Below are 27,376 nucleotides of genomic sequence, written 5' to 3'. Positions count from 1 at the left end.
GCTCTCAGTAATTGCTTTAATTGATTAATGACCGAATAAACAACAAGAGACAGGGTAGATTAAGCAGATAATGGTCACATTGGGAAGTTATGCAAACTAATGAATGGAGTTGGGATTAAGAATTTTTACTTTATGAAATTTCTGGCCTTAAAGGTGAGCAATAGTTAAAGAGCATGATAATCAGTAAAATAATAAAGGGACTTTCAATAAGTCCAATAAGTTTTTGAAAGTCGATAGAATGAACCTTAAAGTAGCCAACATAATTCACTAAAAACAAGTTAGTTTGTTATTCCTGTGTAACAATCAAGAGTACAAGTTTAATTATTCTGAATTGGATGTAAGCAGGTGGAAAATAATGCATGCTGTCACCATCACAATGCCTCTCACAGAAAATATGTACACAGAATAGCTTTTCACTTTTCTCTCATTATGTTAGAATTTTGCATTTTTCATCATATTAAATGAGGATAATTCAATAAAAAGGAAGTCTTTATACTAGTTAAACTATGGAATTTGCTGCCATCACATTTAGTGATAGTCTCCAATTTAGATGGTATTAGAATGGCTATCGGATTTAAGGGTTATATTTTACCACCCAGAATTATAGACAGTAAATTTTAAACATTGATTGCTATAGAAAAACAGTGGAAGAGGATTATTCCTTCATGACCTGCATGCAGGTTTTTTGTTGCTCGGCTGGCCATTGTACAACACAGAATGATGGACTATCTGATCCCTCAAACACATCCAGAAGGGCTTCTTTTGCTTCCCTTCATTGTAGGCAGCTTCATTCTAGTATGCTAGATTACGCAAAAATTAATCTGCAATATTTTAGATTAGTGTGCTACATGAATACATGAAAAATTACATTTTAAAATCTCTTATTTACCATCTTGAAAATGTTAAACTACTTAATTATTATTAAGCAAGTTATCATATTTACGATAGTCTGGTATACGTTACTAGAATTTGTATAAATTGAATAATAATGTTCTTGGATTTAGCCCATTTTATAAAAGATACCAGTTTATAATTCTGGAGAAGAAATCTGAAAAACATGTTTTTGGAAAAGAGATGATATCTTATTCTTCAGATGACATTTTAAAATCTCTGTTATCTAAAGGTTAGAATACTTCATCAAAGGTGTCTGTTTGAAATTAACATTTATGAGTTTTAGACAAGTTTTCTGCCTCATTCCAAACTCTAATACTTTATTTGCCATCTATTTTATATTGTTATGTTTATTTAGCATTTCTGTAATGTTTAGTTCCAGAAATTTTATTGATTCAGCCCATTTCCTTTCATAATAATTATTTAATTTAGTTTACAATTTTTTGAATCACTTCCAGAATTCCTTTTGTGTTTATCAGAGGTAGGTGGGGGGTTTTTTGAGAGAGAGAAAGACCGAATACGTCTATCGACAGGTAACACAGCAAATATGTTAACTCAGTGGGTAACAACTGCAAATAACGAATTTCATGTGACAAATACAGTTACAGAAAAACAATTGAAAAATAATACTGCCAATATTAGTGTATCTGTGTTTAAATGCTATGTATCAACATCTCAATAATTGAAAAAAGTAATTAAAATGACTTATATTAAAATTAATGCAGTTTGATTTAGATCAGGCAGCAAGAATCAAAACTGTTAAGCTACTGAAGCTAAGCTTCCTTGAATTTTTGGTGAAGAAAGAATACATCTACCATAGATGTAGAAAATGCATTGTCCTCACAAATTTCAAACAGAATTAACTTATTTCCCTGAAGTTACAGAACACTAATAAATATGGGGATAAAGAAGTCTTGGTATATTTAGATTTCTAAAAAAGTAAATTATATGGATAACTCTATTTCTAAAACAATTTCCCCCCAATCTGGTGCTCTCCTCACCGCTTGCAACTAGAATTCCAGAATTCTGTAGTTGGGAATTTTAGGAACTTCATTCCCAACTTTTTGAAGACATGAGGATGATAAAGAATATTTACGTAAGTATATTTCCTTTGCTCTTTTGTGTACTCCAGCAACATTCTCCAGGGCATTCTACTATTTTAAAAAAATCCGGAGAGGTTTTAAAAGGCATAGGCACTGAAATAACAAACTATTTTAGCTTATTATAGTTTTCGAATGGTTACATTTTAAATTTCCTTGAAGTGTGAATAAATTTAGTGCTTTCCATTAGAAAAATCCTCTTAATATTTTTCTTTCACAAATCTTTGACATATGAAATAAACAAAAACAGAGGCAGATGGATAGAAAAGTTCTTTTTAAATACACTGAGATTTCTAGCAGCTTTTACATGATACAAAGGGGAGGGAATAAATAACATAAGGTGCAATCATTACAGGTAATGGGCTTGCTAATTAAACCTTCACTGAAAAACAGGCTAATGCACATCCCTCCAGAAAGAGACTAGTTTAGAAGTTGGTTGGTGGGTAGGTGATGGATTTGAAGTTTAATAGGTAAAACCCTAAAACTATGTCTCTAGCAGAGTGGAAATCTATAGGTCTCCAGATGTTGATGAACCACGACTCCAACAGCCCCAGCCAGCATGGCTAATGGCAGCTGCAATTCACCAACATTGGGGCAACCACAGTTCCTGCACCCTTAATGTATATAAGCAATACTACAGCAATTTCAATGTTTCTTCACATTTTTTCAACAATTTATTAAGCTAATTACAGAGAGTGTATAGATGTTAGAACAATTGTGCTTATCCAGCTCCTGGTGTAAACAGCAGCAGTTCTGATTGCTTTCAACCTAATAAGATTCTTTTGCTAGGGAAATTATATATTCTGGGTGTGTCCTGATGACTACAATGACTCCCAATGGCTAAAAGAGAAACTACATGTAGAGTTCATTCCAGTATGTTGCTGCTCTATTTCTTTTCACTTATTCTCAAGTCAGTAAGCAAAATCAAGATAAGTAATGCAGCACACGGGTTTGGGAGGGCTACCTCTTTCTTTTTTTACTGTTTCATTTTCAACTCCCCCCCCCCGCCAATCACTCCCAAATTATGAAAGCATAATTCAAATTGAATGACTATATGGGGTAATAATATTTCTAACCCTTTTCTTTCTCATTTCCAATTAACCTTCACCCAAAGAAGCACCCCAAGTCCTTTGTTGTGATGAGTATTAAAGATTTAACTAGTCTCCCCTAACTTCATCCTTACAGCAACTTTGTGAGAAATTCCTAGATTGAGATATGGGCTAATCAGGATCTTGAACTTGAGTCTCCCTAGCCTAATTACAGTACTTTGACCATTACCCTGCTGAAGCAAAACCTTGGCTGATCTTAGAAGGCAAGTGGGATTAGTCTAACTAGCACCTGAATAGATAGCTACATAAGAGTATTTCAGAGATAGGCTAGATTGCAAAGTTGAAAAACCATCCCAGAAGAAAACAGTGGCAAATTATTTCCATAACACTATCAAGAAAACTATATATGTGTATCAGGAGACAAGCTCAATTTAAGGTCCCTTTAGCATTATACTAATTAATAGTGTATTATTAAAATTAACAAGAGTCTATAGATCTCCAGCATACTTTCTATTATGATCCTCCTGGCGCCTCATCTAATGTGATTAAAGTCACTAAATTGCAAAAATCAAATATTTGATTACTTTTCCTTTGCCCGTCCTTATTTTAATCACATAGTGCTGGGGGAGGGAGGTTGCAATTAATTTCTTTATGGTGACATTACTAGTTTATTTACCAGTGGGATTTCCATTAATGTCCATAGGTTCCCACAAAGCATATCAAGGATTGCAAGGGAATGGGTTAGATGGTTTTGTTCTCCATCAATTATCTTCAGATACTGTATTTTTGAACTTATATATATAATATGTCATTAACAGAAGGGAAGCCTAATATTCCAGCTTATTCACTTACACTGATACAGTGATTAGTATCTTTTGAAAAGGCTTGCCTCTATTAAAAGTGGAATTATATTAAGAAAATGTAAGTTAGTGTAAAACTGGCAAAAAAAAATAGAAGGGGGAAATGGAGATTACCACATAATATTTTTTGTAAGGGAAGAAAAAAATAATGATTTTTAGCTGTCTAATTAGCTGACTAACATTGAAAAATGAATGCTTGTACAAACACAAGCTGGCCATTGGCACGAAATGGATTTATTTCAATTGTTGTATATTATACGGCTATTTTAGAGATCAGCAAATTGTGGCACATACATTGAAAACATTCTTTGGGGTTTTTCAGTTGAGAACAGCCTGGCCATTTTAGTATGTACCTTTCAGGAAACCAATATGGAGTCTGAACTTATCCCTACTCAGAGGAACCACATATCCTAAAGCCAATCTCATAATGCTTGTTGATCATCAAGATCTGAAGCCCCACTGGATTCCAAGGCAGAATAGCAGAAACAACTGTATATATACAACACAGCAACAAAATTTATGTAGAAAGTTCACATTCGGAGCTGCTTAATGTCTCAAATTATATCTGTGCTGATATCTGGAGTTGCGTAGAAAAACAATAATGTTTTTGTGGAGGGAAAGTGATTGTTGTCTTCACTCTGCAGTGATATCATCAGTTCCCAGTTCCTATAGTGAAAATAAATTCAAAGTTACACAAAATAATATGGTTCAGAGATAATATTATTTAGAATTAATTTGTTTATTTGTTCCTTTGCTCTTTTTAATAGCTGATTCCAGGTTAAGTAAAAAAACATGTTTTTGTTAGCAATCAATCTCCAACTAGAAGGCATAGTTCAATGCTGTCAATTCTGACTTTTTAAACTATAATATGTTAACTTGGTTTATCCTTGTTTCTTTTTGTGCTCTACCTAAGCTTGCTAGCAACCGACAAAGATGCAAAGTTGCAAAAAGGCTGCCCTTCTCAAACAAAATTGAACTGGTTTTTCAGACTCCCAGTTTTCGTTTTCAACAGCATTTTTCTCAAAAGTAGTCTCAATACTATTTGACAAACAATTGTGATCTGTTTTCACACATAGCTAAACTGAAACCCTTGATGTAGAAATCACAGTAAATGGGTTCATACACATTAAGCCAAAATCAATCATAGCACCGTTTGTGAACTAAGCATTATGTATGGCTTAATAATAACCTAACAATATGTCAAATGCCAAGAAATAGTACCCGTGGAAGACCGAAGCAAAAATGGCAAGACACAATAAATGCAGACATGAAAAGCAGACCCTGCCGCTGCAGCAATAAATTTAGGAAGGAAATGATGATGAAATGCCAAGAAACACCCCTCATTTATTAATTGGGAAATGATTTTTCTTTATATGATTTTATTAGAACAAGAATGATGGCAATTATTTAGATTTTACAGGTATTTTTGTTTGCTTTTTCAATTAAGAAAATTGAGGTAATTAGGGTATCACAAAAACAAAAATCAGTTGCTATCACCATATGTATGATTTGAGCCCTGGTGGCACAATAGTTAGAATGCAGTTTTGCAGGCAAACTCTGTCCACAGCCTGGAGTTTGATCCTGATGGGGCTGAAGGTTAACTCAGGTCAGTTAACCTGAGGTCAGTAAAATGTGGACCCAGATTGTTGGGGGCAGTATACTTAAACCACCCATAGAATGTTGTAAAGCACTATGGGGTGGCATATAAGTCTAAGTGCTATTGCTACATTTACCTGAAACATCATCATCATCGTCATTTAACTATCCCATAATCCCTTATGGGGTAGAGTCTGGGCAACTAAATGGAGCTAGCAGAATGTTTTAATGGCCAGATGCCCTTCCTGTCGCCAATGTGGAGATTTTTTTCAGCAGATATATTCTGTGTGCCCAGATAGAGAAATATCTGCCTTTACCTAGGATCAAACTCATAGACTCCTGATTGTGAGGCGAGAGCTCCACCTTGAGGCCACCGCACCTCTCTGCTATTTACCTGAAATATCTGCTGAAGAAAAAGTAGCAAACAAATGTACTAAGATTCCTCTTCCTCTTTTTCCTCTTTTTCTTCTTCTTCGTCTTCCATTTTTTCCTCTTCTTCTTCCTCTGCTGCTTCTACTTCCTTTTGTTACACAAAATAATGGAAGAATAGTCAAACTTATGGAGCTAAAAGAAAAATCTGTTATGTCAAATGCGCATATTTTCTCTTGGAACAAAAAAAAGAGGCTTATGCTACAATGCAAAGTTCATATTGATTTAAAAGTAATCAGGTCCAGTACTCTTGACATGCCACTGTTAAACTGACCTCTAATACTGACATAAATTTTGAGTAAGAAGGAATTCTTTCATTTGAACATATATCATATGAGCATATATCATATGCAATTATAATGTATTGCCAGCAAATTTTATTTTGTTAAATAAAAATGTAAACTTTAAGAAAAATGCTTGTGCTTTTTTATGAATATTAAGTTTCTTTACATAAACACATAAAGAAGTAAGTAATCAATCCCATTGATTAAATGAGAACACAGAGATTTTTTTCTTAGTACAAAAAGTCAACCAACTTAATTTTCTACAGTAGTCTATACACATTTTACTATGTAGGAAGAATGGCTCTAGAACACATTAGAGCAAGTGGTCTACATAGATTATCTACATAGACATGAATTGGGTGGCTATATAAATAATAAATAAATAGAATAGAATAGTTGTATAAAAATAAAATAAAATAGTTGTATAAAATGCAATTGAAATGGTAACTTCATCTTAACATTGGTTCCTTAATCAACCACAAATATTCACTACCTTCTGAACCTCTGGCCAGGAGAGGCTATTGTGTTTGTGCACATGCCTAAGTGCAACATGATTATTAAGCTTAGTTCACAGTTCAAGAGCAAATAATTTCATTAGGACAGGATTGGAGAAATTATTTAATTTCATTAGGAGAGGATTGGAGAATGAATTATTTGTGGTGAAGGATGATGAGATTTGAATGCAAATGCTGCTTGTTAGATTTGCTATCTAACGGTTAGATAACCTAACATTTATATTCTCAAAGTTAATTTGAAAGAAAAATAGCTGTCATGGTATATTTTAAATCAAGGAACACAGAGGAAAAATGCACGTGAAATAAGGCATTCAAATTTGTTACTGTACTTCTGTTGCTGGCTGCTCTTCATCTTGTCCCTGAAAGAGACCATGAAAGACTATTTTTAAAAAGAGATTTAAAAAGAAAGCCAAAAAATGACAACGCTATCATGGAGATACATATGTTATTCTTATTACCACAGTGAAAACCATCAGCATTGCCTGTATTATTGACTCTCCAATTGCATAGCTTTCTGGCTACAGAATTCAGCATTTGGTGAACATCAGATTTCTTTTTAAAAAAAACAGACTTGTCATTGAAAAGACAAGTCTGAAAATCAACCATCTACTGCAGAAGAAATCAGAAGGTATGGGGCAGGTCCTTATTCTTCTCTACTTCTTGTTAAAAGACAATATATTGTATGAATGAAGTTTAAATATTTGTTCCATCTGCATGTAGAGGACACAAAATTTGGCTTATCTAGGCAGAGTTTTGTTTAATCCTGTGCCAAATATTGTAAATCCTAGCCTTCTCTTTTTTCTTGTTTTGTTCTGCTTCTAAGCTTCCCCGTTACCATTTCTGGGGAAGGAGATCAAGGGTCACGGGTCTTCTGTTGCTTACATGTTTACCCAGATTTCTATAAGGGTTTAAAGAGGTTGGGTTGATAGGGGGCTAGCAGGTAAAAGAGGCAAGAGGAACAGCAACCGTATTGGTATTTGCAGTGTATTTCTGCCAAGCCAATTCTTACTAACTGTCATGTAATGCTTAATTTGAGTTAAACTGGAAATGAATTTAAACAAAAGGAAATAAGGGACAGAGGGTGTGTAATCTGCACTACTATTAATCATTTCATAGTTCCCATCACCAATCTCTTTCCACTTATGACTGTATGACTATAACTTGTTGCTGGCAATCCTTATGATTTATATTGATATATTGATCATCAATTGTATTGTAAATGTTGTACCTTGATGAAGGTATCTTTTCTTTTATGTACACTGAGAGCATATGCACCAAGACAAATTCCTTGTGTGTCCAATCACACTTGGCCAATAAAATTCTATTCTATTCTATTCTATTCTAATTTTTATAAATGTTATGCCTGCAGCAATGCTGGGAACACTATTGTTTTTGTTCCAACATGTTCCTTGCACTGCAACCAATTTCAACTTAGAACTACAATGAAGGGGCTTATTTTTGGTCCTCCAGAAGGAAAGATTACTTATCAGCCCTTATCAGTCATTTGTCTGGATTTATGAGACTTGGAATTATGTAAGGAATGGGACTGTGTATGATAAGGTACAGTTTCATATTGTATCTTTCAACTGCATGCATTTAAGTCATGAAGAGCAAAGTCCAGAAAACACTTGATTTTTCTGGAGAATCCTGAAGGGTGATGCAGATTTCTTTTTAACAATTTTATATCTGTTTTAGGGTTTAAATTTCAAAATTGAAGGACATTGTACTTCCAGTTTTTAAGAAATATATTCAAAGAGGATTCCAAGGGTCACAAAAATGTAAATTTGGTGCACAAAAAAACTTGGGAGCTGCCTCAAATTCTCATGCATTCTGGTGAATCCAAACAAGGCTATGTAACTGTGCTTGGTAGAAATGAAAATTGGGCATAAGAAGATGTATTAGCTCTGGTTGGGCTCTTAATACAGGTAATCCTCAATTTACAATTGTTTGTTTAGCAATTGTTCGAAGTTACAATAGCTTTAATACAGTTTTAAGTGACTTAAAACTGGTCTGGTCCTCATACTTATGACTATTGCAGCATCGTCACCGTCACATGATCACTATTTTGGGTGCTTGGCAACTAGCATGCATTTATAAAAGTTTCAGCATCCATGGATCATGTGACCTTCTCACCTGGTTTTCAACAAGTAAAGTCAATGGGGGAAGCCAGATTCACTTAACAACCGTATGATTCACTTAATAACCATGGCAGAAAAGGTTGCAAAATTGGGTGTCATTCACTTAACAACTGCCTTGCTTAGCAACAAAAATTCTGGTCCCAATTGTGGTTACAAACTGAAGACTTCCTCTGCATGCAGAACATCCAGGTATCAGCAGGTTTAGTGTAAATCGAACATTTAGAAAATATTTATTTAGAAGAAAGGGGAGCTGAACCATCAAAATCAGTTTGTGGTGCATGAATACAGGAATGCTGAGGGGCTGGAGCAGGGACAAACAAGTAGGGAGAGATTCATTATAGTATTATAAGCATACTTTTACTTATATATAGGTAGTTCAGAATGCGGCTGCGCGGGTGATAGAAGGAGCCCCTCGTGGCTCCCATGTAACACCTCTCCTGCGCAGACTGCACTGGCTGCCTGTGGCCTTCCGGGTGCGCTTCAAGGTTCTGGTAATTATCTTTAAAGCGCTCCATGGCATAGGGCCGGGCTACTTACGGGACCGTCTGCTGCCACCGATTGCCTCTCACCGACCCGTGCGCTCTCACAGAGAGGGACTCCTCAGGGTGCCGTCGGCTAGGCAGTGCCGACTGGCGACACCCAGGGGAAGGCCCCCCCCCCTCTGGAACGAGCTTCCCCCAGGACTTCGTCAACTTCCTGACCTTCGAACCTTCCGCCGCGAGCTTAAGACACATCTATTTATTTGCGCAGGACTGGACTAGAATTTTTTAAATTTTAAATCTGGTTTTAATGGGGTTTTATTATTTATATTTCTATTTTAAATATTCGGCCTTATTTAATAAGTTTTTTAAATTGTTGTTTTATTCTGTATATATATATGTTTTACTTGGCTGTAAACCGCCCTGAGTCCCTAGGGAGATAGGGCGGTATAAAAGTGCGAACAAATAAATAAATAAATAAATAAATATACTTTTTCTCTCATGATGGGTTATATGATGGGTTATATGATGTTGATGATTGTATATACTGTTGTGACAAAATAAAATAAAATAAAAAATGGAAGAGGACAGACTAATTCTGCAGCAGCCATCTTCCTAGAGGTCACATTTATAAATATTCAAAGACTCCTTTCTTGCACAAAATGTAGAGGAATAAAATTGAATGAGAAAAGTTTTGAATAAAACTAACAAGAGAAAGAAAATAACCTGTGCTTCAGTAGTCTCAGCCTGAGCTTCACCCTCGGTTTCAGGCGTGGCCTCAACCTCATCTTCTGCTTGTATCTCATTTTCTTCAGTAACTGAACATTTTTCAGTCTCCTGGCAACAACATGAGTAATATTAGAAACTTAGTGAAAAAAGATTAAATTAGCAATTTGAATGAATTTCTCAATTCTTATATCTAATAAGCCTTATGGAACTGGAATCACATGACTCAATAATAATCATTATGATGATTTTAAATAATCTGATATGGTTACTTGAATTTCTAAAGACATAATTGAGTGATATCTACCTTTATATTCTGAGCTTGCATACTCTTTCATGTTACATTGGTTAGACACACACATTCATAGATTAATGTGGGTATTTTTGTGATTCAATCAGGCATGCTATTTCAAGTTTAAAATGATTAGGTCTGCAAACTCATATTTTTCTGTTCTCATAATGGGAGCACATTATATTTGAAGCAGCATTCTGACTCATCCTGGAGAGCTGTCAGGCTCAAACAGAAGCCTTATTCATGTCTTACTGATGAATAGGTCACACAAATATATTGGCAGATCTGGGAGCATGCTTTTCACCCACCCTTAATATTGCACTCATGAGCTAGCTGTGTCTTCTAACTTCCCACATTTAACTTGAAAGCCTGAGTATGAAATTGTAGTTATGATTTCGATCTCCACTGGTCTGGCATCTGGCCTGCCTAGAACTGCTCATAAGTACAACTATATGTACCCGGTGAGCTTTTGCACTGAAGACAAATTCCTTGTGTATCTGATCACATTTGGCCAATAAAGTATTCTGTTCCATTCTACTCTTATTCTAAGTTTTGTGCTTAACCTGAGAAGATTAGAACACCACCCCAGTTCTGCAATATACATAAGCATCCTTTACACCTGCATGCAGGTAGAAGAATTTCACTGGCAATCCAGGTATCTTTCACATCTTTGCGACCATAATAGCCTTTGTAGATAACAGCAGATAAAACCTATTACTTAAGAATTCTGGTGGTTTTTTTCTTTGAAACTAAATTCAACACAGAAGCGCATGCATATACAGATAGGTTTAAATATTGTATGCTATAGAAAAGAAAAAAATATATTGCCTCCGCAATTTTGTTCTCTTCTCCAAAAATATCCCCATTTGGCACAGTCAGTACCTCCTCTGTAATCCTCCCTTCCTGTGCAAAAGGATACAAATAATATTTGAAATCTTCTTGAAACTAGGTACGAGTAAGTGAGCCAGGCAGTTTCGTGGCCTGAACGCACTGCAGTGATAGATAGCATATACAGTTGCACTCTTATGCCTTAAAAACGCAGCAAAAACCAGAGCATTTACTGATTCTCTAACTTTTGCTGTTATCTGACTTTCTGGAATACGCAACATCAAAACAAATAGAAGGCATAGAATAGCTTAGAGAAAACACTGAAGCATTATCTCATCCTTCATTGGTAGATAATGCAGTTCTTTGGTTTTGATAATCCTTATATAGACTTCATTAGACTGAATAAGGATATTGCCTCAGGCAACAGATGCTAAAGACAGAGAGTGTCTGGATTCATACTTGCACCTAAGGTATGAATGATGGTTTGCAAATAACAATGATTAGGTTTATACACCACTCTGATCCAAACCCAAACGAGCTATGTTATTGCTTAGTGTAATATGTGAATTTAGCCAGGAATCCATGGATGGTATTTTGGGGGGAGGGAGATTGTAGTCAAGGCTAGTTGCTCATTTTTTTGAAAGATAGAACTGTTGAGCAGTATATGATGCAGGCTACCTGCACCCCTTAAACTATTCTCAGTAGACAATCTGCCCTATGAGATGTAAAGTATTTTGACTGTTTCTACAGAATGTACATTTCTATAATGTCATCATCATTTACTAATAACTCTACTAGTAAAACATCTTAAGTAGGCATACCATTTTTAAAAACAATGCAATATTACAATACTATATCACTACTTTTGACTAGTCAGGGAAATTCCAAATGCAGATTAGTGCAGAAATGTTATATTCATTAGGATTAAGAGGGAATGTAAATTAACATTAATCAAACTGAATACTGATGCCAGAAATAAGTTTAGAGAGGCAAGCTGCGTGAAAAACTCTTTTTCAAAAATAAGAGAATTGTTTGTCCTGCATAGAAGCTAAATTTTCATTATAATTACATTGGTATTTATTCAAAAATGACATATTTCTTTTCAATGATAAAGATTTTAAGTTGTTTTTAGGATTCCTGCTCTGATTTAAAAGTAAAGTAATATTGTTTTCCCTTTATTATCCCCTTAGTAGAGGATAATATAGAAGCGTAGAATAGAATAGAATAGAATAGAATAGAAAATATCCTCTACACAGAAGTGTAGAATTGCATCTACTGTATATGCATTATATTCTACTATATATGATATAGTAGAAAAGATTCTGACAGCAGAAGTGACAGTCTATCCTTGAAGAACATGTAGCTGTCACATATAATTACTGTGTTTCAAATTACATTAATTGCATTATAAGGGTGGAAAGAAAATTCTCAGAAAATTAATTTAGCACACAAGTGTGGTGAATGATGATCAGGAAGTACAATATATTCCACCCAACTCTTTTTCTCTTTCTTTTCCCCTCACTTCCCTTCATAATCTTACAATATGTCAATGCTACTTTCCTTTAAGGCAGAGGTGGGGAACTATGGCCAGCCATGGCTCCCAGGAATTCTGGGAGTTGAAGTCCACAAGTCATAAAATGGCCATCATTCCCCACACCTGCTTTAAGATATCAGGGAGAGGGGACATTCTCTTATGGAATGGAATAACTATTTGGTTTTTCATACATTTCTTGATATTTTTCTAGCTTCTTGATCTTAGTTTATACTCTCAGATATCTGTTGATCATTCAGTTTAGGGTTTAATAATATCTGAAGGGCCTATAAGTTGCCTGCCCTGGTCTAATGCATACATTTTAAAAGAGAGAAAGCTGGGAGATTAGGGTTTACTAGACTATGCAGTGGAATTAAGTGGCTTCCAGCTATCTGAAACTGCAGCTTCATATTTTTGAAAACAGCATAGCAATTTTACAAGACAAACCAAAAGAAAAATAAGATCCATAAAATAAATTCATACCGTTGAGCCTGGTGGAGGAGCAAGTCCTAGGAATGAATAAATATAATTTTCTTCTTTTGCATAGAAAAACGAATCAAAATCCTAAAAAGGAAACAAAGCACATAAACATGATCTTAGCTTTTCAAATTAAGTCAATCCAATCTTCTTCTTGTTGTGCCATATCTGTCATCTGACATTGGCGATCCATGTTGGTGATCCTATTTTTATCAACAGCTGCACAAAAAAGTGCGGCTGAGTTTTGACCAAACCAGTCCCTTAGATTTTGAAACCATGATGTTTTTCTTCTTCCTGGACTTTGCTTACCTTCAATCTTTCCCTGGAGGATTAAGTGAAATATGCCGTATTTTTCCAGGTGTCACATTGCATATCCAAAATATTCTAATATTTGCTTTTTTATGGTTTTAATGATTTCCCTTGGCTTTCCCTGGGAAAGCCAATCTAATACAACAACAACAACAAAAATAACTATGAAACAGGATTGTAAAGTATCACTTGTTTAACTATCTATCTGACTGACATATTAGCATAATCTTTCATTGTTAGCATTCTCCTGCATTGTAGTAGTGGTGGGCCTAAATTAATTTATATCAACAAATCTCTTTCTCAAACTTTAGGAAGCATGTATGTGCATTTTTAAAACACATTACCCTTTAACCACATTAGACTTTTTTTTCTTACCCCACAATACTGTTCTTCATTGAATATCTGGGGAGGGAGAGGAATCCCATTTTGTGGTTTTTTTTCACCTGGAACATTTTCTCTCATCCATTTCCGATTGTCTTCATCACAGGCTATGTCCATTTCCTTAAAGTCAATTCTGTTGGCTTCTAAAAAGCCTACTACTTCTTGCTGTTTCTTTTTAATCTGGTCAGTTAAGAGAGAGAAAATCAATTGATTATTTCATATTTCAATTTAATGGAGGCATAACAACACAATCCTTTATTCAAATTATAGCTGCAGTTGAATATTTAAATGGAAAACTCAAAAAGAAAAACTACTTGTGCTGAGGACAGGGCAGATGCTAATGTGAGACAATAAGTGACTATTAATAATAGATGATTCTTTAGCAAACAAGAACAATTATATATAATTAAGTTTTACTGATTTCAATTTACTGCCAATTTGTGTTTAGAATTGTACTATTACTTGTTAAGTCCAAAGCAGGTAGCTTCATTAGCCAATCTTGGCTGATCTCAGAAAAACTAAGCAAGATTAGTCATGATTAGTTCTTGTAAAGGAGGCTGCCAGGATGAAGGTAAATTCTGATTGAATCCTGGCTAAGCTGATACTGCTATACTGATGGCTTATTTTCCCAATGGTCTCCAACATGGAATTTGCCTTTTAAAGTAGAGTAGGTACACATTGGGTCAATATTTAATTGGCTTCTCACAATAATTTGGAACTCAAGATTTAAATAATTATCCGTGAAATAACAAAAAATATATTAAATTGAAGTATTTTACTCTCTAATCATTAAGCTGTTTGTATGTAGCCATAGCTGGGCATAAAATGAGCATAGATATTTTTTTTTTAATACTACATCACCAAATAGCAAAGGCTAACTGAAGTTTGCTATCATCGGACAACAAACTCTAAATGGGCAGGAAGCAACAGCCAAAATCTTTACTATTACACAAAGAAAATAGAGGGATAGAGAGATGCATTGCTGGATGTGATGGAGATAAGGATGACAGATAAGATGCTGCTAGCAGGGATACAAATCAGATGCCTTGTCTCTTTTCCAACCCAGTCCTTCTAACTAGCCCTTTGTTCTTATATGATATCAATTGTCCTGTACAGCCTTCAGGTGTGAAAAGGAATTCTACCCCACTGCCAAGCACTGAAATAAAGTTTTTAGTCCAGATCATTTCTAGGATTACTAGAATATAGGTGGTTTTGCAGGTTACGTCTTGAATTAGAATTGCTTGATTATAAGAGATGTGGTCAGGATAGGCAATTTATCTTACAAGTAAAAAGAACAAAGAAAATGTCTATCTACATTGTTGTTCCTGGGGAAGACAAGGTCATGCATTCTTGGAATGTATATATGTAATACTCCTGTCACAGAATAATTTGTGGGCACAACAGTAACAGAGTTGTTTTTAGCCACCCTGGTCAGCACCCACTTAGCAATGTTCATTTATAAGGAATTGGAGGAATGTCTCACATTTACAGGGCTTGAAGTGTTTTAGTTTGACAAGAACTTTATCTGATGATTTCCAAGAGCAGTGCACACATCAGGAATGAGGATCCTTGGGCATCCATCATAGCCTGAACTTTTGCAAGTGTTTCACTATTAACCCTAGAGATGAAGCAGTAGCCTCTATTTGTTTGGTGCTGTCTCCTTCAATGCTTTTGTATATTTGGACTTAATGGGAGTCTGCAACTAAATATGAATAAGGAAGAGACGAGTATCCTGAGAAAGGGAGATTGATTAAAGGTACCTTTCTCCTGTTCTCTAACCCCAAATCTTGCACTGATGCTGGATGCAAGCAGTTTTGAAGTAGCAACTGGAAATGATAAGTAGCAATGAATAAATATATCTCCAGGAAGGAAATAAAATGACAGTAGCCTATGAACAAACTCCGTATGAAAATGTCCAGGTAAATAAAAAATATTAATATATCTGCAGCATTGCATTTGTAGTGCAAATTTATCAATATCTACTTAAAACTTAATCCCAATAAATTCATACTTCCAAGCATTTACAAATAGAAGCATATGCATTTAAGCACAGGACAAGGTTCAAATCCAGCCCTTAATCTTATTCAAGCCTTCTACACATTTCTTATGACTTCCTTTTTTAAATCTAGTTCAGAAACTAGATTTAGAGACTATTCATCAAATTACCTTGACTGAAGATTTGATCTTCACAACAAATTCTTTCATTGTAAAATTACTGAAGCATCTAGAATTAATCATGACCATTAATACCGTCACTTTCCTATTTTTTAATAATTTGTTGTTGGATTGTGATTTATGGTAATTATAACATGGCTTTAGTTGTAGCTCTGCAGGTAAATTACTCTTTTTTTACTTTTTGAATTATGAGCTCAGACTCAAAAATAACCAGTTTTATGTTTTACCTTGGTCTGAAGAAATCTAGTGTTTTTCTAACATAAACAATAAAAATGTGGATTATACCTTATATCATCAAATTCCTAACAATCAAATAAAGTCAAATCTCAGATTAGAAATAAGGTGACTTGAGAACTAAGCAAAATAGAGTTTATCAGGACCATAGAACTGGATATGTCATTCAACTGCTAAATTGAAACTACAGTACAGATCATAATGTGCTTTAGAAAGAGAAGGGACCTCTAAAGAAACACTGGCAAAGTACATAGCTTTTCTGGTTTCTTTCAGTCGGCTGTAAAATAAGATATTCTCTGACCAACAAACAAAAATGTTGAGAAATGTTGATATTTTGGTGGAAAAGACACAATACTTGTACCCATACTAGAATTCTATTTCTTGCTTCATTTATATGGGCAAACTACATATTTGTGTTCTAGATCCTTGAACAGCAAAGGTCACTAACAAGCAAGTCAGTGGTGGGTTGCTACTGGTTCGGACCAGTTCTTGAGAACCGTTGGCAAAAATCTGGCCAAGTTCGCAGAACCGGTAACGATCCCCAGCTGGCCACGCCCCCAACCGGTTCCCTTGGTCGAAGAGGTTGTAAAAACAAAAGGTTTTAAAAGGCTCCTCTGGCAATCCCAGCTGAATTGCCTGATCACCAGAACCTTTAAAAAACATGTTGTCTACAAGCTCTTCAGCCAAAGAGCTTGTTAAAACAATCCTGTTAAGAGGTTCTGGGCTGCATGAGGCAACTTCAGCTGGGATCATCAGAGGAGCCTTTTAAAACCTTTTTTTCCTCTGGCGATCCCAGATGAGTTTCCCGATCATCACTTTTTTACAACCTCTTATAACAGTCCCCACCCATGCCCACCCAATCCCCCCTCCTCACTTACCTGTAATTGCTGTTCCTTTCGGACTAGCAAAGCCATGGCTACTGCAATCAGTTGCATCAGCTAGCAACTGAATCTACCTGCCTGCAATCCATCTCCTCGGTGAGCAATTCAATATGCCTGCCTCAATAGGGTAAGTAAACTATTAAAAAATAGTTAACATGTTTTTTAAGGAGTTGGGTTTTTAGACAGCAATTTAAAGTTAAGGAAGTTTTAAATTTAGCTGCTTTTATCTAAAACAGGGGTCTCCAACCTTAGTAACTTTAAGGCTTGTGGATTTAAACTCCCAGAGTTCCTCAGCCAGCTTTCCTGGCTGAGGAACTTGGGAGTTGAAGTCCACAAACCTTAAAGTTACTAAGGTTGGAGACCCCTGATCTAAAAAATATAAATAAAATAAAATAATAAAATAAAATATTTGTGCAGCTTTCTGAGATTTGGTGTGTTTCTGTAGTGTTTCACTTTAACTACACAAACACAAAATCTCACAAAGCTGTATGTGGCATTTTGTGTGTGTGTGTGTGTGTGAGTGAGTCAGTTGTATTGTGTTGTGTGTGTGTGTGAAGTGTGAAAGTTGGTTTTTGAGTTTTTTGTGGTTGTGTGAGGTTCTTGCTTGTTGTAGGGGCCATTTTGGGTGAGGTGCAGCTGCTTTTACATTGTGTGTCAGTTGTATTGTGTTGTGTGTGTGTAAAGTGTGAAAGTTTGTTTTTGAGCTTTTTGTGGCTCTGTGAGGTTCCTGCTTGTTGCAGGGGCCATTTTGGGTGAAGTGCAGCTGCTTTTACATTGTGTGTGTGTCAGTTGCATTGTGTTGTGTGTGTGTAAAGTGTGAAAGTTGGTTCTTGGTACCTTGTTTTGTATACTTTTTTTATTATTTATTGTTATTGGCCCCGCCTACCCAGTCACATGACTGCCAAGCCACACCCAGTGTTACATGACCATCAAGGCCCACCCACAAAATAAGCCACACCCACAGAACCGGTAGTAAAAAAAATTTAGAATCCTGAAGCAAGTACTGAAGCACATAACACCAGACATGTCTCTAGAAGGCAAAATCACAAAACTGCACCTCAGTTATTTTGGCCATGTCATGTGGGACAATTCACTGGTGAAAACAATTATGTTTGAAAGACTTAGCGGTAAAAGGACACCAGGTTGTCAAAGAACACAGTGGCTGGACACTATCAAAGCTCATATCAGCCAGAGCATAGAAAAACTCAAAGAAATAGAACAAGACTGGAAGATGTGGAGATGCTTGGCCCATAGAATTAACAAGAGTTGGACTCTACTGAATAAGTAACATCATAATCATCATTGTGTTCTAGAATGTTTTATTCTTAATTTCTTTGGTTGGAATTATGCTTGTTCATAATTTGTATTTCACAGATGAAGCATTGTGCCCATAGGATTTCTACGTCAGTTCCTATTTTATTTAAAAATGTATCTGCAAATATGATTAAATCACAGTGCAAGAAAAATGGGTCTATAGCCATTTTGATTCAGAGTTCTCAGGGGTAACAATTCTTACATTTTTGTTCATTTTTTTATATTCTCTCTAATCTTACAAAAAAATGGTGAGGGAGGGAATCTGTTATTTTAATCCTATCATTCCTTTTCAAGTTAAGAAAAACTAATTTCTCAGCATTTTCATAAACCACTGTCTTCTGATCCTTATCTATTACCACAATATTTGGTTGTCAGTACGTGTCTGTCCATCTGGATCTGGAAGTCCCACAGGATCTTAATTAACCCTCTTATTCTCCACAACCTTTTGCAGAATCTTCCATCTGGACCTGGGAGGATGTAGCCCATATACTGTGCAGGTGTTCCTGTATGCAATGTTGGCTACTTGGTTGGGCTGTTCAGCATAAGTTGTTCCTGTTTGCAGCTCACTGCTTGCACAGTCTATACCTTGGATTCTATATAACAGAATATCAGAGTTGGAAGAGACCTTGGAAGTCTTCTAGTCCAGTTCCCTACTCAAGCAGGAAACCCTATACCATTTCAGACATTATTGTCCAATCTCTTCTCAAAAACCTCCAGTGATGTTCTCACTGATGTTCCCACAAATTAATTGTTCTCACTCTCAGGAAATTTCTACGCTTGTTCTTTTTTTAATAGTCTTATCTAGTATGGTAGATACCTGCCTCTATGAATCTGATGCTGAGGGTCTGTTCTTATGCATCTATGATCAGCACTTCAGTGTTGTCTTTTAGTTCAGCCCTTTCAAACCATTGGTATTATTTCCCATTAGCCATTCAGCTATCTACTGATGATACAACCAATACAGAATCCTGTCTTTCCATAGTATTTCTTCTGTTTGATCTTCCTCCCATGTATGCTGTTGACTCACACATTCTCTCAGGGGCTCAACTTTGGGCACCATCTTAATGATGTAATCCTGGATGTTCCAGGTTTCATCCAGGAGAGTGGTTTTGACATCAAGAGATCATGCCCATCCTCTTTCCAGCTGGCTTTAAATATAGATGGACTGCTGTATCTAATGGCAAGTTTGTTCTCCTATTGTTCTGTTTCTCCCAACACTCCCAACAAAAAGTCAGTCAAAGGCCTTCTGCCAACAGTTTATTTACACTTGGCTGGATTTCTTTTGGCACAAAAATGTTCTGGCCACGTCTCCCCACGCACCTGCCAAAATCTCTGAAACGGTCTGTTATCGAGGTAACTAGAAAATTACAGATAAAGCAAGAGTCACTCACCAAAAGATTCTTTCATCCATGAAACAGATTGCCCGCGCAAATTTGCAGCTTTGTCCAACACAAAAAGCCAAGAAGCTCCTCCTCCTGCTTTTATCCCCTGTGGGTGTCACTCAGTGACTCATCATTCCCTGGGCCTGCCCCAATGTTTCCTCTGCTGCGCGCGCCAGTCACGTCTTCGCAGTCTCGCATTGAGCCAAGATTGGTCTTGGGGGTTGTCAAATCAGAAGAAGGCCCGGTGGAATCAGGCCTTGCCAGCCCCTCCTCCTCCTCCTCCTCCTGGGTTGGTGCCAGGGAGGAAGAGGGCCCAGGGGAAGCAGGCCTTGCCAGCTCCTCCTCCTCACTCTCTGAATCATCCTCCTCTAGGAATCCGAGTCCGGGGGCCTGGGTCACAACACCTATGTTGTGCCATGCGTTTATGAAGTGGTTGTTTTGTTTTCCCAATGTTCAGATCTGCACATGGCTCACTGCATTGTACTGCATATACCATGTTGCTCAGTTGTGTCTGGGTGTTTTATTCTTGGAGTGGACAAGCTTCTGCCTTAGTGTATTCTTGGGTTTGAAGTGTGCACATACTGTGTATAAGACGGATCTTTCCCCCCCCACAAAAGGGGGTGAAAATTTGGGTGTGTCTTATATACCGAATGTAGCCCCACCCACCCACTGGCCCCCACCCTTTGGCCTCTGCCTCCCAGCAATTTACCTCCTCGCAACAAGCAGCAAGAAGAAATAGCCCATTTCAGCTTCAGCACAGCCTAATTAGCACAAGTTGATTGTCCGTTGGATTGACCTCCCGACTCCCAGCTGTTTCAGGCTTCAGAGATTACCATTGCCTATTGCTGTGCAGGCCTCTGCTGCTTGCTGCAAGGAGGTAAATTGCTGGGAGCAGATTTTTTTTTCTTGTGCTAATCAAGCTATGCTGAAAAGGAAAGGGAAAGTAAAGCAAGCTGTTTGCTGTTTGCTGCAACGAGGCAAAATTGCTGTGAGGCAGAGGCAGGTTTCTTTTTCTTGTTTTCCTCACCAAAAAAGGTAGATGCGTCTTATAGTCTGGAGCGTCTTATACTCCGAAAAATACGATATGTTGTATTGGCTGAAGATTCTCCCGAGCTTTTCTGATATTCCTGCAACATATGGAAAGACAACATTGCTTTGTTTATTGTTCTGTTCGTGGTTTGTTATGGAGGAGCTCCTGTAGGGTCTTTTTTGAGCAATTTGATGAAGGCCCAGTTGGGATAGCCACATGTTCTGAGGGCTTTCTTGATGTGTTTTAGGTTTTTTTTCTTTCCCATCTTTGCTGGTAGGTGGGCCTTCAGCTCGGTGATGTAGGGTTCTGATGACTCCCATTTTGTGCTCCAGTGGGTAGTGAAAATCAAACTGTAAATACTGATCTGTGTGAGTGGGTTTTCCGTAAACTTCAATGTCTTCCTTAATGTGTCTTGACTGTCCAGGAAGGCTAGACTATATTCCTTAACATCTTCCCATGTGAATTTGATGTATCTGTCCACAAAGTTGATATATTTGGTGAGCACTTCCAATTCCTGTGTTTTCATCTTGACTCAAGTATCGTCCACATATTGTTATTGACAACCAAATTCCTTCTATTCTGTGTAAAATGATAAAACTGTCCCAACAAGTTCAACCCTCAGAGTATACATTTCCAGTCTTTTGCAATTACTCCTTGGCGTTTTACTCGATAGGTTTGCTAAAATCTTATATATACATATACATATACATTACATAGTGTGTGTGTGTATACATGACATAATTGCACTCAATATGTAAAAATATAGCAATAATTACAAGCAGAGAAATCAGTACTTTTTATCACCACCACCATCTCCATTCCACTAAGTCAATCTGCTAAAGCAGGGGTCTCTAACCTTAGTTACTTTAAGGCTTGTGGACTTAAACTCCCAGAATTCCTCAGCCAGCTTTCCTGGCTGAGGAACTCTGGGAGTGAAGTCCACAAACCTTAAAGTTACTAAGGTTGGAGACCCCTGTGCTAAAGCATTAAAAACCAATAAAAACAAATCAGCTGTTGAAACTGTTCCATGATGGGAATCTAGTTGCTGAAATGCGGGAGGGAGAAAGGCAGTCTTCTTGTTGTTTTTCTTGGTGAAGGCATCAGTATTTCTTGTGAAGTGATTGCAATCCTCCTCATCCTATTGAGGTCTACCAAAAAAGACAAACATCAGCTTTTATTGTGGGGAAACAAGGGTCCTATTACACCATACATCTATGCCCATTAGTGTTAGGCTTGTTCCACAAAAGGAAACATTTGCCAGGTTCCTGTACCTCTCTCTGAATTGTGTCAACTAGCAGGAAAGCAGGATCTTGTGTTCAAACCTTTTTTTATTGCTGCATAGACTCAGTGAGGATGAGTGGTTTCCCCTCCTTCAATCCTCAGACAGGAGACAGATAACCTGAAAAAAACTTTGAGGAAATTGATGAGTCCACATTTCTATTTTTCCTGTTGATAAAGTAACCAGAGTATCTGTGAAAAGATACTCTGGTTTGTAAATGCAGAGGTTGAATAAATCTCAGTTGGTCACGTTCATTCTTTTTATGGGGAGGGTCCATTGCTTACTATCAGGTTGCTAGGCTGATTTTTAGAGGCAATAAATCATACGAGGTTAACATGATTGCAAAATAGATTAAAATAATCCTGAGGCAAAGCTGGATTGACCATCACATTCACACTCCCTTCAGCTGAAAAGGATTTTTATACTTTCCCATTTCCTTACTAATTAACTAGGATTCAGATCTTGTAATCCTAGTTAATTAGTAAGGAAATGGGAAAGTATAAAAAGAGCTGGGAGAATATACATAGGAATATATCCCTTAAGCATATGGATTGCTTCCAGAGCCAAAAGTTGAAGAAATGAATGAAAGAAAGAAAATCTTGTTTCAGATTAACTATACCTTTCCAAATGTTCCAAACGTTACTATTTTCCCCCTCCCCACTTTCACCCTTATCAGATGCCATGTTAAGGAACAGGGAGGAAATCCAATAAACTTGTTCTCATGACCTTTAAAGCTAAAGCACACAGAAGATAAAAGTAAGAGTAATGCATTTCAAAGGCCAGCCTTGACCTGGAATGTAAATCACAGCAGGTAGGAATAGAGTAGCTGGGGAGTCAAATGAATGTCCCTGCCTTTCCCTAGTCTCATCATGTTTGGCAGGAAAAAAATTACTAATACAAAACCCTTGTCTTCTGAAGATTAAAGGAAAATTTACATAACAATTTCCTGAAAAAACAAACCAACTTATGCTGCTGAATCCATCTTCCTGGCAACTCTTTCTGAAGTGGCTTGCCAGTGCCTTTTCCCTGGGGTGAGAAAGAATGACTGGCTCAAAGTCATCCAGCCTGACCACATAGACAAGGCAGGACTTAAACTCACAAACTCCTTTACTTTCCAGCCCAGTGCCTTAACCATTACACTAAACTAGCTCTGTTTAAACAAAACAAAAAACCCTTTGCCTTCTTTTCCTTTGCTCCAAGGAAAAAGACAACAGATTTAGTACCCACACTTAACAATAACTTGTCACCCCTTTTTGTAGTAGCAAGGAGTTCCAAATGGACATGTTTTATTAAATCTTAAAGTATATTAAGCAGAAGCGTGTCAAGCTTTATATATTTGATCCTTTGGCTAGAACCAGAATGCAAAAGAGAAAAATCATTCAGATCTTGAAACACACACACACTGCACACTATACCAGGGGTCTCCAACCTTAGTAACCCTAGTAACTTTAAGGTTATGCACTTCAACTCCCAGAGTTCCTCAGCCAGCAAAGCTCTGGGAGTTGAGGTCCAAAAGCCTTAAAGTTACTAAGGTTGGAGACCCCTGCACTATACAATCTGTCCATTTCATATCAATATCCAATTTACATAGTTATCAATCATCTTTCCTACAAACAAAGCATATACTTTTAAAAATCAAGCATACCTTAGCAAAAAATTACTAAGAAATTGCCTATATACATACAGAATATCAGGAGGATATAATCCCAACCAGCCTCACATTCCAAAACTCAACATAGAAGGAGGCTGCCAAAGAAGAGGGAGTGTCACTGTAGCCCCTTCCCCACTTTCCCATTCCTTTTGCATCCTTACTTCAGTTCTAGAATAAGCTGCAGGTGAAAATGAGCAAGCACAGGAGAATGTACTTGCCTATTGAAAGGAAAGCTTGAGCCCTCTACTCCCAATTGCTTAAAACACAAAAGAGACCCTTTGAGATCAAATTTATTAGGCTCAACACCTTACAGGGAAGATGGCTTATAAAGTAACCTAAAATGCCCAAACATCTCCCCTCCTAGACCAGAAGTCTCCAACCTTGGCAACTTTAAGACTTGTGGACTTCAACTCCCAGAATTCCACAGCTAGTGAAGTTGCTATGGAATTCTAGGAGTTGAAGTCCGTAAGTCTTAAAGTTGCCAAGGTTGGAGACCCCTGTCCTAGAGCATGCAGAAAATAAATTTGAAAGAGAGACCTTTGTTATTGAAAGAGTTTAGTCTTTTCATTGCAAACATCAAGTTTTCCCATTCTTTTATAATTGGCTATTCCCCCCTCAATTCAAATGTAAGTTTAATTGCAAGCAAAGTTGTTCCTTTAGCTAAGGTGTGGGGATCAGATTCTATTATCATTTAGGTCAATAGAAATTTGTAGAGCGGTTGGGTAGGAGATAAAGAACGGAAACTCAGGAGAAGAGACGGAAAAGTGGAATGGGGTGAATAGTTTGCAGACAAAATTTGGGAAGTCCAAGACTTAAAGATATTTCCTGCTTGTATACTGAAATGAGCTAACAGGAGAAGACATGCAGACTTTAGGACAGAAATAAGTAGGCATCTGTGCATAGGCATACCTCATGGTTTACAGGCAGACAAAATCCACCCACAATACACAAAACAAATATACAATCCAAAATAAAACTTTACTTTTAAAAGAATTTAGAACATTCCCTCCTGAGAGATTACATGGCAATTAAAGATATCTGACAGCCGCATAAAAGCTTCATCAGTTTCCCTGCAGTATTTTCATTATTTTTTCACTCAAGGACACACAAAGACTTTAATACACACACATACACAGAAAAAAAATCAGAACTCTTAGGTTTACAGACCAGTCAATTTCATCTTAGATCTGAGTTTGGTCCCTGTTCAAAGGCACTTGTAAAGAAACCTTAGCAATTCTGCAATCAACTATATAAGTAACCCAGTTTTTTCATTAACTTTATTTTCAAAGGCAAAAAAATCTCAACATATCCATTGCTCAATTATTGCAAAATACACAGATGTGGGAAAAGATCAGAGTTCTCCCCTTTGAGCTCCAGGGACACCCACACGGACACACACCCTGGAGATAAGCAGCCCTCTATTTTTATCTATGGAACCCACTCACTGCTTCCACAGCTTAAATCTGAAAGGACTCTAGCTTGGCTAGAGTAAGGGACCTTTCCTCTAACACAGCTGGACAACTGCCTCCAGATCCTTCAGGGATCTGGAGGCAGTTGTCCAGGTGCAAGCTCCCTCCCCCCCACCTCTCACACAGTCCTTTTCTCCCTCCAGTACTGCTTATAATTTTGCCCAAAGTCCTTGCTTTACAGGTTCCCTTGGTCACACCTTTTTGGGCTAGTAAGAGGCTGGGTGCGGTTAAGAATAGCACAAAAGGGGCAAGATCCTACTGCAGAGGAGGAAAAGGAGATTCCCCCTTTACACATTCACATAGGTCCCTGAGCACACCATGAAATATAGACAGCTTTCTCACAGGCTACTGCCGTTATTTACTTGATGGACCTCAGGCTAGAAAAAAACACCAGCCAAACTTCTTTAATCAAGGCTTGCCAACCATTCTTCTCTGGAAGCTTCTTGAGGTTGTCTTCATGTAAGCCAGCAAGCAATGAAATCAGTTATGTACCGACTGCAGCCAGTTTGTTTAGATATGTCACTGTGACTGATTGCTCAGCCAAGACTGCAATTTGAGCTCATGTGGGAACTGGATATAAAAGGAAACAGTTCATTACCAGTTCCCACCTTCCGTTTGCCTACTCTTTCTTCACTTCAGCAAACATAATGGTTCTGAAAACAGATACCACCATTAAGATACAGGATATTGAGATAGGAAAACTTAAAAGAACCTTAAAAGCAAGTGGAAATATGTGTACAGCTGTAGAAAGGAACCCCTAATATATCTACTGCATATTTCTATTAAGTGTTTTCTGCACTAATGTAATCGAGATTGTTATTCTCCTCCAAACATATAATTAGCATACTTTAAGCAGTCCTTACCAACTTTGTTGAAAATAAAACACTAACATGTTGTGCATTTTCCATCTGTATGAAATAAATAATTTGTATTTTCGCTACATCGACTAATTTCTGGCATTGCAGAAAGTCAATATTTCTCCGACGCTGTGGGCATTAACTTCAGTTGCAACAACGGACTAATAAGGCTGCACGCCTGGAAAACCTTAAAGGGGAGAGGGGGAAGGGGAGGGGGACGGGGACAGAGGGAGAAAACAGCTGGGGGCACTTTTTTTTGTCGTGGGCTCAGGCCGCGGAACAGCATCACACCACTTTCTTAAACAGCAAGAAAGCAAGCAACTAGCTTCCGAAGACTTCTGCGAAGCATAAATCACATAGATATTCTTACCGCCGTCGACCCTGAGGACGTTGCCACAAACACTTTAATCACCATTTTGGCAACAGCACTAGAAACTTGGCGCCGGTACCAGCGTGGATGCAGCGTCCCGTGCACGCAAAAAACCAGTGTTAGCGACTCTGTAGCAGCTTGGCAAGCAGAGAGAATCGCCAGGGCATCTCCAGTTCTCCTAAGTTCAGCTGGTCCCTCGTCCTTCCCCTGCCCGTTCATTGGCTCTCGGATATTTCCAGAAGAGATGAACCAAGAGACGATTGGTTTGTGGCAGTATTTGTTGCGAGGATCTTCACTTGCTTGTCACTTTAGATTGACCGGTTGGCAGCCCTTAAAAGGCCAGGGACTTGCAAAGCACCAATCATTGCAGGCTGCTGGAGTAGGGTGGGGGGGAGAAGGAGGCACCCAGGAGGAGGAGGAGGAGGAATAATCTCTTTAAGGATTTGTAATGGTCTTGACAGTTTTTTGTGAAATCAGTTAGGGTATTCAAGGAAAATTCTACACTGGTTTACAAAATAAAAAAAGGAAAATATGATTTTAAAGCTGAGTTACTTCAGTATGCAGTAGGGACCATTTTCTATAGGAACCATCCTCAGGTCAGCAAGATTTATTTGATATTGAAATTAACAGAAAACCTTCTCATGCAGGAACATCAATTTTGCACATACAAAGTTAGGACACAAGAACTTCTTTAAAATTCTATTTTACAAGGAAATCCATTAACATACAGATTCTTCAATTGTTATCCAGCAATTAGAGACATAGATGTGCTGCATTTTGTTTCACACTTCAGTTCTTTGGGAGTTTGTTATTTGCTGGAAAAGATAATAATTTATATTTCTGTATAAT

General features: G+C 37.3%; 1 protein-coding gene across 4 annotated transcripts; it reads right to left on the bottom strand.

Moving 5' to 3' along the window:
• Positions 1 to 149: 149 nt before the first annotated feature.
• SH3BGR (SH3 domain binding glutamate rich protein) lies at positions 150 to 26,730 on the bottom strand. 4 transcript variants are annotated; one of them, XM_058184570.1, is made up of 8 exons: positions 26,528 to 26,728; positions 13,880 to 14,065; positions 13,202 to 13,282; positions 11,188 to 11,262; positions 10,068 to 10,178; positions 7,054 to 7,083; positions 5,891 to 6,016; positions 152 to 4,566 (listed from the first exon to the last, which is right to left on the bottom strand). In XM_058184570.1, the coding sequence occupies exons 1-7, from the start codon at positions 26,570 to 26,572 to the stop codon at positions 5,930 to 5,932; spliced, it is 615 nt and encodes a 204-aa protein (XP_058040553.1). In that variant the 5' UTR covers positions 26,573 to 26,728; the 3' UTR covers positions 152 to 4,566; positions 5,891 to 5,929. The 4 variants fall into 4 exon arrangements, with proteins under 4 accessions (XP_058040556.1, XP_058040554.1, XP_058040555.1 ...); XM_058184571.1 differs by lacking the exon at positions 7,054 to 7,083 and having other exon boundaries at positions 151 to 4,566; positions 26,528 to 26,730; XM_058184572.1 differs by lacking the exon at positions 11,188 to 11,262 and having other exon boundaries at positions 151 to 4,566.
• Positions 26,731 to 27,376: the final 646 nt, after the last annotated feature.

This window comes from Ahaetulla prasina, chromosome 5, assembly GCF_028640845.1.
Source record: "Ahaetulla prasina isolate Xishuangbanna chromosome 5, ASM2864084v1, whole genome shotgun sequence".
Lineage (NCBI taxonomy): Eukaryota > Metazoa > Chordata > Lepidosauria > Squamata > Colubridae > Ahaetulla > Ahaetulla prasina.
Note: the sequence above shows the minus strand (reverse complement) of the source record. Positions and strands in the feature narration are given on the sequence as shown.

What these genes read in the sequence shown, in the direction of transcription:
- SH3BGR (XM_058184570.1), bottom strand. Translation starts at nt 26,572, where the DNA reads ATGGTGATTAAAGTGTTTGTGGCAACGTCCTCAGGGTCGACGGCG. An exon ending in CTCCTCCACCAGGCTCAACG is followed by an intron (nt 11,263 to 13,201) that starts GTATGAATTTAT and finishes CCTTTTGCACAG; the next exon opens with GAAGGGAGGATTACAGAGGA. An exon ending in CTGAGACTACTGAAGCACAG is followed by an intron (nt 7,084 to 10,067) that starts GTTATTTTCTTT and finishes GGTCTCTTTCAG; the next exon opens with GGACAAGATGAAGAGCAGCC.